This window comes from Echiichthys vipera (genome assembly GCF_963691815.1).
Source record: "Echiichthys vipera genome assembly, chromosome: 7".
Taxonomy (NCBI): domain Eukaryota; kingdom Metazoa; phylum Chordata; class Actinopteri; order Perciformes; family Trachinidae; genus Echiichthys; species Echiichthys vipera.
Window position 1 is genome coordinate 4,756,900 of NC_139832.1, and position 15,651 is coordinate 4,772,550.

At 44.1% G+C, this 15,651-nt stretch overlaps 1 protein-coding gene across 1 annotated transcript in view; it reads right to left on the reverse strand.

Annotated features, from left to right (window-relative positions):
• The window catches only part of LOC310949059 (solute carrier family 23 member 2), a gene marked incomplete at both ends in the record, with an annotated part of 54,342 nt that overhangs the window by 21,498 nt on the left and 17,193 nt on the right, over positions 1-15,651 (reverse strand). Inside the window, 4 exons of the mRNA XM_083916392.1 lie at positions 2,243-2,399; positions 5,217-5,334; positions 10,048-10,229; positions 13,969-14,152. Of these exons, the coding sequence (XP_083772518.1) occupies positions 2,243-2,399; positions 5,217-5,334; positions 10,048-10,229; positions 13,969-14,152 (641 nt within the window). The remainder of the gene's footprint in view (positions 1-2,242; positions 2,400-5,216; positions 5,335-10,047; positions 10,230-13,968; positions 14,153-15,651) is intronic.

Below are 15,651 nucleotides of genomic sequence, written 5' to 3' on the forward strand. Positions count from 1 at the left end.
TAAGTGTCAGGATGTTAGTGTGTTAGTACAGGTAGAGTAAGTGTCAGGATGTCAGTGTGTTAGTACAGGTAGAATAAGTGTCAGGATGTCAGTGTGTTAGTACAGGTAGAATAAGTGTCAGGATGTCAGTGTGTTAGTACATGTTAGAATCCAGTCACAGAGTTAGATACGGAGAACAGCAGAGAGGAAAGTGTCTAGATGTTAGTACACGGATAATGGACCCCCCACGGTAACATTTACACAACAAAGTAAACTGTGATCTGACGAGGCAAAATTAGAGTTTGGGAAATCACGGACACTGTGTCCTCTGGGCTCAAAGGGAAAGGGACCGATCCGACTTGTTACCAGCACAGTTCAGAAAATGCCATTTTCAAATGACAGCAATTTGTATCCTAAGCAACCAAACACTTACAGAGGGTTGTTAAAAGAAGAGGTGACACAGCAGAGGGATAAACGTCACCCTGTCCCAACTGCTTTGACACATTTCGCTGGAATCAACTTCTAAATGAGGAAATCAGTCCTCAAAAGCAATTCAAATTTTTGGTTTCAACATTTGAAATGTTTTCTTTTCGATTAAATTTGGGGTGTCAGTGATCTGCAAATCAATACATTCTGGTTTTATTTCCATCTTACACAGCTTCCAAACTCTATGGAAACAGGTTTGTGATCTGACCCTTAAACGTGATCAAACACAGGCGCAGTACGTTTCTTTAATGAAGGCATCAACAGGTGGATGTGTGTCACACTCAAAATGACACGTGAAGCACATATGTCAACATCTTGAAGGTATATTGAAAAGATTACACACATGGTAGAAGGGGTCTGGGTTCATATCAGGATAAGAGAGAGGAAACCAGCAGATTTCATGTTTCATTCATTTATACCTGGGTATGCACACCGACTGTGTCCTGTCAAAAACACTGTGTGCAGACATTATTTGTTAGTTAACATCATATCAAAAGTTTTGTTCATTTATTCCATAGGGGAACTGTTTTTTCCTATTATAATATTTGATTATTTTATGGGTGAAGCGAGGTTTACAGGATCTTAGTGAACCTGCAAACACCAGGTGCCATGTGCAAATAATCTAAAAGTCATAAAATTGCCATTGATATTTATGAATTAAGCTGACACCCAACTGACCCTGCAAGGGAGTTTTCCAACACACTCAATCCATAGATTGCTTTTGACACATATGCATTCAATATTCGGCAGAATCAAAGAGTTGATGTCACCGTTGTAAGATGGAAACCATAACCTGCTAAAATGATTATTAATGAGTGCTTTTGAAAGTCCGTCCAAAGGTTAAAAGGATTGAATAATAGCAGCACATGTCCCTTGAAACCAAGGAACACATACTTCACATGGAAATGCTACACGAGTTGTTGCCGTTACAGCTTTCAATCCTAGCCGACGCGACAGGGTTCTCAGTCCCGGTGAGGTTTTGGAATCTGTCATTCTATTCATCCATCGCCATCATAATCGTCCCAATTTAGACACCGAATTATCAAGAGGTACACTGAAATTAAACCAAGCGGTGATCATTTTCATTCACTCCGACAGATTCAGCGAGATTTTGGCGGATCATTAAAGAGCAGTTGTGCAACCCTCGGCTAAACTACACAATGTTCTCTGTTTGCATTTGGTTTGGACGTTTGTCAAAGATGAAATTAAGGAGAGGCTGGCAGACAAGTTGAATAAGTTCTAGGAACCACAGCACTCAGCAGTTTGACGGCTGTTGACAGTCAGGACACTTTGACATGTATTACTGCAATAATTGACTGTTAAGTGCCCCAACTACTGCAGGACTTGATGCAGCACTGATGTGCTCACAGTTATTGTAAAATGCATCCTGTTTACAAATATATTTACCTTAATATTTGCGTGTAAAAAGGGTTAAATAACTCATCCATCCCACTTAACATCTGTCTAGCAACTACTAAAGTTGCTCTGTTAAATATACCTGTACTTAGGTATCTCATCTCATCTTCATTCGCTTATCCGGGGTCGGGTCACGGGGGCAGCAGCTTTACCCTGGGTGCCTCCCTAGGGAGGTTTTCCAGGCACGTCAAGCTGGAAAGAGGCCTCGGGGAAGACCCAGGACGAGGTGGAGAGATTATATCTCAACACTGGCCTGGGAACGGCTAAGGATCCCCCAGTTAGAGCTGGTTAATGTGGAAGTTTGGGGTCCCCTGCTAAAGCTGCTTAGGTATACAGAACTGAAATATATTTATGCGCTAACCTGGGTAGGGCACGTGGAACCAAGGGGAGTTTGCCACAGCATCCAAGCTGATGTCGGTCCTGGCTGAGTAGCCGTACCCGTCAGAGTTCGAAGGAAAGACGTCAAAGACGGTCAGTAGGAAGCAGAACAGCCAGGCTCCGCACATCCCGAACAGAGCCTAGAACATCAGATACATAGTGTCTCAGGACATTTGAACTGAACGCAACAAACTTAAAACCTCACTGGAACGCTTGCTTTGCAGAAACACATTGATAAAAAAAACACAAACGTTTAAATGGAGAACTTAAAACATTACATAAATGATTTTAGGCCCGGTGTGGCAGTATTCACTGTATGTTATGAAGACTATTTAGACACAATTTAGTAAAATATTAAACTTAGCTACACGCCTTGCTTAGTCAGTAATCTGAATTGTATCACGCCATGCCGGTGGCTATAAAATTTAATAATGCATTTCATTGCTGTGCAGTTTATCACTCAATCGCATTAAGTGTGAGCCTGCATGTGTCCTCTTCACACAACACGCCCTGGGCCATGGTGTGCATCTCTGATTGCGTTCGTACAGGGATCACACATGTGTGCGGAAGAATGCTTTCGCCAACGCAGGGCCCTTCCAGGACAGTCGAACACTAGCTTTAAGGCGTCAAGCTCAGAAAAACCATGCAGGATTTGTGTTCAAATGTCATCTCGACACCTTCAGCTTTAAGATCCGAGAAGAAGTGAGATTAATAAGACCTATAGAAATATTATACATCCAAGTGCCAGAGTATGGCATGCATTCTGTAACCACTCCATGATAAATAGGACTTGACAGGAGGCTGTGTATACTATTCGGGCGTTGACTAACCTCATACAGTAGATGGGCTCTTTCAATACGGCTTCATAATCCCCGGGTTTGTTCCTTCACGTTAAAACGCACCAGATGTTATGCTTTGCACGGCTTCATTTGATGGTGGACAACAACTAGTGATGAATAGCTATGAAAACTTTGTTGACTGTAAGATCAAGAGACCTTTGTGGTTTTTCTGTTGTTTTTAGGCTTTTACAAGATGCGTCATCCCGTCAAAATGTGTGAGGCTGCGATACACGAAGCATTTTAACCCTGAAGCCACGCTGACTCATAGGCCTCCACTTCTCTGGAGGAGGAGCACCTGCAGTTGGTTTTATGTTTTAAATGTAATTCATTGAGTCTGTGTGGCATTATCATGTCTCTTTTCTCATCACCCCCCTAAGCATTCACGCAAACTCCCACCCAGGAACTTAGAGGCATGGCCGACCCACCTTCACACTGCTGCAACCACTGGTTTATTTTGGCTGTTGTAGAACAGAAGGAAACATGTCCTGTGTGTTGATGCTAAATGTTTTTTATCTGCATTAATCCTGAGCAAAAATCTACATGAGGACATTTTTCATCCGTGTCGTATGTTGTATGTTGTATGTGCGGGCAAATGTATTGGCACGGAAATTCGGTTGGTGCACTGTTGGTGTGAAGCTTACACTGCTCAAAGCGTACCGTTAACCTGTGTACACTGCACAACTGTGGTTGAAATATACAAAAGCCAGCCTTCAGAGACGGCAAGTGGCATATAGTGACGCTCTGAGGATACTTTTAAAAAGGCCCAGATGGATCAGTGCCAGTGAGCTGAGGAGTAAACACACTGCACGCGGTTCCGAGAAATGTAATGCACGGGTTCATCTGCCGGTTAAATGACTCTGAGAATCTAAATGTTGTGGCAATGGTGAACATTATGTACAGTGACACGCGCTGCACGTCTCAGTTCTGGGGGCACTGGTATAAGTGTCTTTTAAAAATCAGTCATTAGATTATTATTATTTCATTGTGTGATTCTTAATCCTTTTGTACTGTGTGTCTTGCTTTTACTTTTTTGTATGGACCTTGAGTCTGGAATAAAGCTTATCTATCCATCTATCCATCTATCCATCTATCTGGATCCTTGTCAGCACACAAATCTGCTGAGCTCTGATTGACAGTGACCAGTAGGGTATGCAGGTGCGTGCATGAATGTGAAACGGGGTGGATGTTAAAAAGAGGCCTTATGCTTGACTAAAACCCAACCTTAGATAAATACAGGTTAAAAAACACATTCTCTTGAGGTCCATCACCACAGGCGATCTCTACCTGACAGCTAATAACTGTAGTCACGAGATAATATATTTGAAGGGCTTAGAAAAGGGGCTCTCTTCGTCTCACTAAAGACTTTGACTGGGGTGGTGTTGACTTAAGCCCTGGAAAGACCCTCCGCCCACCAGAGGAAAAGGAAAAGACACAATCCTGTCATTTCCTCATACATTCGTATCTATTGTCACATCGACTGCTATTTGTGCGTTAATAAAGGACACAAAATTGTGAACAAGATGATACTGATATAGAGGTAATTATAGACTATGAGAAGCTTATTTCTTGTTGGTTGTCAGCTCCATAACTGGACTACTCCACATCAGTAGGATGTTCTGTTCCAGGCCTCTTTGACATGAGGATAATACTCCAGTGAGGGGCCAAATAGACCAATTTTCTTTAAAACAAGATGTTCAGTCCATGCTGATTGTTTGTATCAAGTGTGTGGCTTCAGGAACGGATCAATTATATTGTAAAGGAAAACAAAACCAATGTGTCCAGTCTAGTGAGTAGAATAAGTGGGAACTACTTTATTTAAAGTCAAATTTCAGTTGCATTTGTAATGAATAAAAAGATTATCTACCACACTATCTGACTTATTCCCCTTGTACAGATCTTGAAGTCTATTTTGCATAGTGTATTGTAAGACTTTGGTGATGCCGGGTACACTTTTTGCAGTGGATTTTCATAAAAATGTTATGTTTTGAAGCAAGGCAAAGATGTCATACACTGATTTAATGGGACACTGGAGCTGAAATTAAAATTGTAGGGTTCTCCCCCCCCCATGGCAGAAGATAAAGCAGAATGCATGAGATTTGGATAACGTCGGCAACTCACGGAGAAGAGCTTGAAGAGGGGATACTGGAAAACCTTCCACTTCTTATCCTTGTAAGCAATCATCGGAACATCCACTTTGCTGAGATACTGAGAGAACAGGAGGATAAGACACACCGTGCTGTGGGAAAAGAGAGAAAAGGACATAATGTGTCATTCAAAGTTGCCCCCCTCCCCCCCAGGCCTGGCCTTCACTCTCACCTAGTAGTGTGGCATGTTGCCATACACCATAAAGTTAGGAGGAGGTCAGAGTGTGTGAATACATGCCGTTTAAAACAGCAGGCATGCCAGCGTGATACGTGTCCTTGTGTATAGGGTTATGGGTAAGTAACAGTAAAAGAGTGGCGATTTAAACACTGTAAAATACTGAGTTCCCTGCCTTTGAATGGCATGCCATGCTTTGCCTGAAGCACTGTTGTGACACTGGAAATAAGGAGGGAGACAGGAGCTCATTTCTTCATCTCTCAGCTGCACCGTGCTCCACATACTAAGAAAGGCACTCAAATCCAAATTCAAATATTTACATTGTACATGAAACACTGAAAAATACGAGCTTGAACTGACAAATTGTAACTGGTGTTGTCGTAAAGACTGATGTGGGAAAGGTATATCGGAGAGAGGATCATGTGATGAGTGACAGGCTTATCTTCCATCCATGCCTTCCCCAGGTGTGAGAAACTGGAGCTTCCAGGCCTCTGAGGTCTCCAACAGGACATGGGTTCATGAAAAATGTTACTTAAATCAAACATTTAGCACTTTACACGTAGAGAGCCGGTCACTGATATCTCATTACTTTTCTAATGTGTAATTAAATCCTGAATCTTTTGGAAACTTAAATTGTTGACGTCAATCTCTTTTTTTTATCGCCTTTATTGGTATTTTAATCATTGGTCTTTGCTTGTCGCGTTTGTCATTTTTGTTGCTTTTACTTGTTTCCTCGCTACCATGTTTGCATCTTTCATCTTTCTGTGGTTCGGGCATCTAGTAAGGATGAACCCTGGGCGCCTCCCTAGGGAGGTGTTCCAGGCACGTCCAGCTGGGAGGAGGCCTCGGGGAAGACCCAGGACCAGGTGGAAGGCAAAGCTCTCGATCTACCGGTCGATCTTCGTTCCTACCCTCACCTATGGTCATGAAAGCTGGGTCATCACCGAAAGAACGAGGTCATGGGTACAAGCGGCCGAAATGGGTTTTCTCAGGAGGGGGGCTGGAGTCTCCCTTAGAGAGAGGGGGAGAAGTTCAGCATCCGTGAGGAACTCGGAGTAGAGCCGCTGCTCCTTTGCGTTGAAAGGAGCCAGTTGAGGTGGTTCAGGATCATCTGGTAAGGATGAACCCTGGGCGCCTCCCTAGGGAGGTGTTCCAGGCACGTCCAGCTGGGAGGAGGCCTCAGGATCCCCCAGTTAGAGCTGGTTAATGTGGCCCGTGAAAGGGAAGTTTGGGGTCCCCTGCTAAAGCTGCTGCTCCGCGACCTGACCCCGGATAAGCGGATAAAGATGAGATGAGAGATTTGGTCCTTCAGTTTGGCTCTATTGTATAACGACGTTATAACGCTTATATCGACCTCTGGGTGCCCTTTCTTTTGCTTCATTCTCTCTGTCAAAGCAATCCGTAAGCTCCTTGCTGATCATATTGATCATGTCTTACAAATACATCTCCATTCCCCTTGCCCTGTATCTTATAACAGACCGGTGGAGTCTAAGTAATTTTGTGTGTCGGGAGTGTTGTTGATCATATCTCAGGATGTCTGTCTGTGCCCCTGTTAGCTGGTTGTGCTGCACGGAGACTGTGCTTGGAAGGATATGACTGATCACCATCCATACGTGGCACTGGGAGGTGGATGTGCTGAACCTTTTAAAAGCCACAAGGATCACTCTATGTAATGACTTTAGTCTGCATTACGTGGAGACGGAAGCGGTAAATTAAGACGGATTTCATGGGGTTGGAGAGATCAGGAATGAAAGGAGAGTTAATGTGGAACAGCGAGTTGCACCAGGTTTGGGCATTAGGTGGATTTAATGTTTAAATTGGGGACTCGACTTCTTTGATAAACAAACAAAGCGGGTGGAAAACGGATAATTAGATATTGAATGAACACAAACATTTTGTCACACAGGAGCACAGAAATTAGATTAAATTTCCATTTCTGGTAATGTTGTTAGTTTACCATGTTTCCCTGTGTATTATCTTTTATCATGGATAGTTGCTTTAACACATATAAAATTTATAATAACTGCATAACGCACTTTTCAGGATAGAATAGAATAGAAATATTTTATTTATTTAGGGTTTTTTTGTTCTGTTTTTTAGAATTTTTCCAAAACAAGTTGCAACTTGCTTGACAAAGACATGGAAAGAAATATTAAATGATAAATTAAAATAAAGTAATAATGACAAGTGAGGTATGAATTACAACAATATAATAAAAAGGTGAAGAGTAAAGCGGCAGAATAGTCGATTCAAAGCAAATCTAAAAAAAAAGTGTTTTACGAGAGATTTGAAAGAAGAAACGGGGCAGGACTTTGTGAGCGGTCCTGCAGCATCATTTCAAACTAATTACGGTTTGTTGAGGTTGTGTCGGGTAAGAAAGGAACACAGCGCGTTACAGTAGTTCAAACAGGATGTAATGAAAGTGTGGATGAGAGTCTAATTGTCCAGAAAACACAATGAGAGACTGACTTCGCCTGGTGGTCAAATCACAACAGATCGAAGATAACATCTGCTGTAGATGCAACGGGATAGAGAACCTCAGTGAAAAGAAAGTGGCGCCTGGACGGACCTGGTGCCACGATAACGGCTTCTGATGCATCAGAGTTTAGAGAGACAGTCGAACGTCTGGAAGATAGGGTCGTGCTTTGACAGGAGGCTGTGTCTACGGTGCCTTGCTCAACAGCGATGAACTGGCACCTCTCCAGCACAGGGACTCAAACCGGCGACTATCCGGTTCCAAGCCGACTCTTTCATTATTATTCATGTCACACACACACACACACACACACACACACACACACACACACACACACACACACACACACACACACACACACACACACACACACACACACACACACACACACACACACACACACACACACACACACACACACACACACACACACACACACACACACACACACACACACACACACACACACACACACACACACACACAAAAGTACTGTGCATATACATGCAATTAATGGAGAGATGTCAGAACGAGAGAAAGTGAGTGGGGGGCGGCGGTAGCTCAGTCCATAGGTGACTCGGCTGGGAACCGGAGGGTTGCAGGCTCGAGTCCCTGTGCTGGGGAGGCACCGAACCCCCAACTGCTCGGGGCGCCGGTCCACTGGCAGCCCCCTCGCTCTGACATCTCTCCATTAATTGCATGTATATGCACGGTCCTTTTTGCGTGTGTGTGTGTAACATGAATAATAATGAAAGAGTCGGCTGGGAACCGGAGGGTCGCCGGTTCGAGTCACTGTGCTGGAGAGGTGCCAGTTCATCGCCATCGGTCCACTGGCAGCCCCCTCGCTCTGACATCTCTGCATTAATTGCATGTATATAGGTCCTGTTATACAATTATTTGACCTGGGAGTTACGTAAATGGAGTATAATGATATCCACATTCATGTATCAGTTGCGTATTGTGATTTTATCAGTGCCCCTCATCTCACTAAGCTGTAAGAGAGACGTACAAGGGACGTTAAGTGCAGAATAGTACACGCAGCCTCAGACAGAGACAGATGACAGAAAACAGACAGAAAGTTTAAACCTAAATAAAAGCGTTTACAGATCTTATGCAGATGCTTTTAAAGAGAGTAATAAGGGCTCCTAAAGAGTTTGAACTTGAAGTAAATGATGTGATTCATATGCTATGGCCCTGACAAGACACAGATCTGACCCAACCGAACATGTGTGGATTTTGAACTTGGGCTCTGGACATAAAAAACATCAAAAGAGGGAATATCTTTTTGTAATGGTGTTCATCCTGTAAGTGGAGTTCTGAGAGGAACTGAAGCTCTGCATGTTTGTGGGGTAATAACAGGTTCATAGGAAAGTTTATGTTGTTTTTTCACTTTAATCTGTGGCTCATCTGTAAATGTAGACAGTTAGGGCTGCCCCCAAACAGCCGACCAAGCACTAATCGACCAAAAAATCATTAGCAGACCAAACATTTCATTGGTCGATTGGTCTCACCAAACATTTGGAGCCGCTTCTTGTCAAAATTAAGTGAACATCTATGTGAATTGAGGCTTTTAATTTGAAGGGCCGGATACAGAAAGTAGTGACACACACGCACTGTCTCCCTTGGCTGCACATCGCGGTTAGACAGTTAATATTTAAACAGCCAATGGTGTCGGGAAAGACGTCTAAAATATGGGATCAATTATGAATTGAATGTATCATTGTGGGTGGTTAGCACTGTCTTGTTCTCCTTGGTCTGAATGTGTTTTCACCGCGTTCTCCGGTTTCCTCCCACAGTCCAAAGACGTGCAGGTGTTCGGTTCCTTGATGACTCTAAATCACCCGTAGGTGTGAATGGTTGTCTGTCTCTGTTTGTCTCTATGTGTCCTGTGATAGACTGGCGTCCTGTCCAGGGTGTACCCCGCCTCACGCCCGATGTCAGCTGGGATCGGCTCCAGCCCCCCCGCGACCCCGACAGGGACAAGCGGTTGAAGATGAATGAGTGTGTACAATGTTATGATTTCATGAAAGGAACAAATAAACACACAAAAAAAGCTCTATGTACAGTACATTAAAGTAGACACACATAATTACTACTTATGGATGTCCTCCGCTATAAGAATATCTACATGTCGTTATAACAGCAGCTACTCACAGAGCAGATATTCCCCAGTGACCTCCGGACTTCTTCCCAGCTTCGATGAACAGTGACAGGCCGATGAGGTTGATGGTGGGAGCGATAGCCAGAGGGCCGATGTACTTCAGCACGAGACCCACCAGCCCGGAAAAACCCAGGACTATTTGGAGCAGAGAGGAAACCAGGATGGCCCCCTGGATCTGTGGAAGACGAGGCAAGACAGAACAAACGAAAGAGCAGGTTGTTTTTTTTCTCACTACTCAACTGTACATCACAACTGCATTCCTGCGGTGCTCCCTGAGGCGTGAATTGACTTTAAAGTGACTTTACCGCTTTCCTCTGAAAAGGCGAGCACGTATCACAGGCCGCAGTTAAACGCCGTGTACCTTTTTAGCCCCGTTACAAGGTGATCTCGTGTTGAATGAAGAAAAGTACATAAAGAGTCAAAGGAACAACACGTGTGATATACGATGCTGAAAGATAGAAGTGGGAAATAAAGGGAACAGAAGCTATTGCTCTGTGATGTGTTGTTTTTCCAGTCACAGGCCTGTTTTGCGGATATTTTAGTAAGCTTGATAAAAGATTCAGTTCAGTTTCAGTTTGTTTTCAGACATTTCAGACAAAGACATTTCATGACAAGCACAAAAAAATTCATAAGGTCTGAAAAAAGGGGAATAGGCAGAAGCTAAAGCTTATAACGCCTACCCTTTAAAGTACATAACCTTAGGGCGCACTCACACTGTCCTTCCGCACCGCGCCCAAGGCTTTAGGGTACTTGTCCCCCCCTCCCTCTCCCCCCGCGCCCCAGGCCCGTTTGTACTCACACTACCTGGGCCTCGGCCAATGCTTCTTGCTGTCCGTACGTCATCAGGTCGTAACACGTCACACGCATTGATGACGTCATCGCGATGCGTCGCTTTGTTTACAAATCTTTCCACAGACCTCGGAGTTTTTGTGCGTCTTGTCGACTGTTTTTGAATCTTTTCATCGACCAAATCTGCAGTAAACACTCCACCTCCGCATCACACCAACGTGAACCTTTCACCGCCATTGTTGTTGTTGTAAAATGTCCGCGCATGGTCCCTCCTTCTTTCTTCTATGTCCGAACAGGCGCACATAAATGACGTCAGAACCGACGTAGGCCTCGGCCTCATGCTCGTACACGTGCGCACGCTCGTGCTCGTACATGTGCAAACGTGCTCTACAAAAGCCCACCTCTCTCAGACGGGCCGTGGACGGCCAGCTGGCCGCAGCTATGCGCGGAGCGGGTGCACTCACACTGGTCAAACGCACTAGGCTTTAGCTGAAAAATCTGTTTTGGCCCGGTGCGGAAGGACAGTGTGAGTGCGCCCTTAGGCAGCTGCTACGCTCAGGTCAAAAAGATCTAATGATAATTAATGTATTGCTGCTATCGGCAACACAATCAACATATGTTTGAATAATGTTCCTCTTGAGAACAGTTTTGAAGTAAATTCATGTTCTGCAGTCTTTTAAATCTACGGCCAAATCGTTCCAAACATTCACTCCAACAACAGAAACACATGTTTGCATTTGTTCTAAGGGTGGGCTTCTTAAGCACGTCTTGACCTCTCAGCAGACGGGTTTAACAGTGGTTCAAGAGGGGGAGAGAGAGAGGAGAGGAGAAATGGAGAAATGGGAAAGGGAAAGCAACAAGTGGAAATGGAGAATGAGGGAAGACGAGGAAAAGAGCGAGAGGGAGGAGAGAGAAATGAAGAGAAGGGGAAATATGATTCTGCAAAGGAAAAGGGATAAGATGGAAAGAAAGAAAAGCTAAAATGACGTCGGTAAAGAGGGAAAACCTCGCCGTGTGGTCCGGTCTCATTCAGGTGCAAACGCAGTGTGACGGGAATATCATCAGACGATCAATGTCCAGGCTCTTAAAGTGTCATCCAGGCGCTAAATCATCCCGTGGTCTTTTTCAGCGCTTACATACGTTAAAATAAGCCATCAAGGTTTTTTAATGTAACAACTATTAACAGAGAAATACGGGAAAGCCGCTAACAGCCGGACGTGGCTAACACCGATTAGCTCGGGGCAGCACGGTGAAGGCATTCAGGCGTCTTTTTTAACCACAGGCACTTTCCCTTTCCTGAAACAGGTTCTGAATCAGAACGTGGAATCGATTATTCTTCATTTTAAACATAAATTGTGCCGTTCGAAAGTAAACCAAGTCCTCAGATTTCAGGCTCTTATCATATGAAAAGTGCATTTGTGTGTTCCCTGTATCCAGCTTTATTTATAGGTCGCATTGTCCTTTTTTTGGAAAGGTTAGAAGATAACGGCAATATATCGCTATTTATCTGCATACAGACATTTTATTTTTTTTCCCTTTTGGTGTGGTAGTTTATTTTCGATGCCTATTAGATGCCTATTATGTGGGCGGCAGTAGCTCAGTCCATGGGTGACTTGGCTGGGAACCGGAGGGTCGCTGGTTAGAGTCCCTGTGTGGACCATGAATGGAGCGCGGACTGGTGGCTGGAGAGGTGCCAGTTCATCTCCTGGGCACTGCCGAGATGCTGTTGAGCAAGGCCCCGAACCCCCAACTGCTCGGGGCGCTGGTCACTAGCAGCCCCCTCGCTCTAACATCTCTCCATTAATTGCATGTTTATAGGTCTTGTCTGTGCATGTGTGTGTGTTTCAGGCCTGTGTGTGTGTGTAACATGATTAATAATAGAATGAAAAAATTAAATTTCCCCGTTGCAGGATAAATAAAGTAATTCTTCTTCTTCTTCTTCTTCTTCTTCTTCTAAGAAGATAACGGCAATATATCTCTACTTATCTGCATACAGACGTTTTATTATTCTTCCCTTCTGGTGTGGTGTAGATGCCTATTCTGTATTATTTTAGTGCAGATCCACGTGAGAGAGTGAAAATAACATAATAATGTGAACGTTTATGAACAGTTACATGAAGCAGTAGCCGTGTTTCACTGACAGCACATGTAAAAGTGGTTAAAGAAAAAGCCCTGCTACAGAAACTTGCAGAGCTCTTGCACTTCATCAATCTCTCCCTCTGAAAGCTTTAAAGGTGGGTAAGTTTACAGTCGAGTTTCCATTTTGAAACATACATACATCTGTGACAGATGTTGCTACAGGGTGAAATCTGCAAAAGCCTGCTGACAAGGAGGGGAGATATGAGAGTACACATTTGACAAGCTAATCTGAAATTGATTTAGATTAAATTCCAACAAAGTTCACATTCAACCCCCTGAACCTGCCGAGGGAACTGCTCCACCGATTTGATTCTTTTCATCATGGAGGTTTTGGGGTCACGGTTTACCTAAACCACCAGCTGTTTGGGTGATTCACTTCACCTGAACCCTGTTTTTTTATGTGGCTTTTTAACACATTCGTTGAACCACACTTGCAGTGGTTTTTAGCTCTAAGTTACTAAGCACACATCTTGTGGCTCTTATGGCGTACTCACACTGTCCTTCCGTACCGCGACCCGGACTTTAGGGTACTTGTCCCCCCTCCCTCTCCCCCCCGCGCCCCAGCCCCGTTTGTACTCACACTGCCTGAGCCTCGGCCAATGCTTCTTGCTGTCCATACGACATCACGCCGTAACACGTCACACGCATTGATCGCGTGTGTGTGTGTGGCTTTGTTTACAAATTTCCACAGACCTCAGAGTTTTTGTGCGTCTTGTCGACTGTTTTTGAATATTTTCATCCGACCAAATCTGCAGTAAACATTCCACCTCCGCATCACACCAACGTGAACCTTTCACCGCCATTGTTGTTGTTGTTGAATGTCCGCGCATGGTCCGTCCTTCTATTTGGACGGCCCGCTGGCCGCAGTTATGCGCGGAGCGGGTGCACTCACACTGCTTAAAGGTACTAGGCTTTAGCTGAAAAAACGGTTTTGGTCCCGGCCAGAAGGACAGTGTGAGTACGCCCTAAGTGAATACTTTACATACCTCGCGCATTCGTGTCATCCAGCCCTCATCAGAATCGTCCGTTTGCAGTGAGCCGGTGCTGTTCTGCAGATGCATGGACTGCATCCCGGAGGCCTTTGGGTCTGGACACTGCCACTTGGGCAGAGCCAGAATGGCCAGGGTCGGGGTGATGAAACTGAAGGTCCCACCTTGGAGGATTGGTAACCTGCAAGTCAGTAAGGTGATAGTTTTAAAGGTCGGAGGTCACTGGACAACTGTTAAAATGAATGGGTATGTTGTTTTCCTCAGACCAGCAACCACATGCATAGATCCCTGTGTAGATAAATAAACTGTGTGTACCGTCCAAGGCAGAAATCTACTGACACATTCTTTTGTCAGATTTATAGAGATGCACAAAATGGCAGATTCATGCTCATTCAGACCTGCTGTATATCTACTCCCACGATTCACCATGAATGGATGAAGAATCACCCTTCAACTCAGAGTGCTCATCCAAAGTTGAGCCCTTCTCCATCACTCATGAGACCAGTCAATGAGAAATATGGCTTTAGGGCGCACTCACACTGTCCGTTCTAACCGTGTCCCAGGCTTTAGGGTACTTAGCGTGCGTGTGTATTTCGTGTGTGTGTGTATTTCATGTGTGTGTAACATGAAAAATAATAAGAGTGAAAAAATCGAATTTCCCCGTTGCGGGATAAATAAAGTAATTCTTCTTATTTTGAATTTTTTTTCATAACTGTAGACACACCTCCCACCCGCCCAAAGGCGTCCTTGGTCCGATAACCGCACGAAATACAGTCATGAAGTGAACTGAAAAGGTTTGTAATTTAGTTATTAGAAGATATTTCAAGGCTGAGGTCAAAGATGGCTGTGCCTTTATGATAGATACGGCTGAAGGTAGAGAAACATTCTGACTTCTGAGTTATGATCTGTCATGTTTTCTGTGTAGTCTCTCCCCTCTCTCTCCCCAAATTTGCAAGATAATACGCCTGCATTTTAATTTCAACAACTACTTGTTCCAAAGGACTGAAGTGGACCTGAGGTGGCAGTACATTTTCACCTTCAGTGGAAAAGCATTTCCCAGTGGCTTTGCATGAAGTGATGTGGGCCCTGCATGTATTTCTATGCACCTTTGTCCGTATGCATTTGAGTTTTTATCCTTGTCTTTGTTTCACAAAACCCTTCAAGATTAACTTACTTACTTACTTTTCAATGTCAAAGTGTGAGCTGGGACCCCACTTTGGTCCCTTTAAGCTTTTGCCAAACTGTGGAGGCGGAGAACTCAAACAAAAGCATTAGCTACTGTTGCAGCAGTGGGTGCAGGAGCGTGTGTGGGGAGCCCTATACTGTATTATACTGTACTGTATGTGTGGGAGGCAGCTGCACTGCGGTAAGGCATACAGATAGATGGTTTAGGAAGGATTTTGAGCTCTTGAGTTATTTATTTCATCTTATTTTCTTATGAAAAACACAGATTGAAGGATTAAGAATGCAGCTGGAGTCTGGAGGTATTTTTAGACACTGCTCTGATAAGCGCTATTTTCAAAGTCAAGTTACTTTTTTTTTTAAATTTCACTACAATGGTATTAAAGGAAAATGTATTTTATGCTTAGGTCTGTAGTATTATTCCTCATGCATCCTGCCATTCACTCTTCCCACACATGCAAACTCATTATTTCCTTGCTGTCCTTCATCAGGGACTGT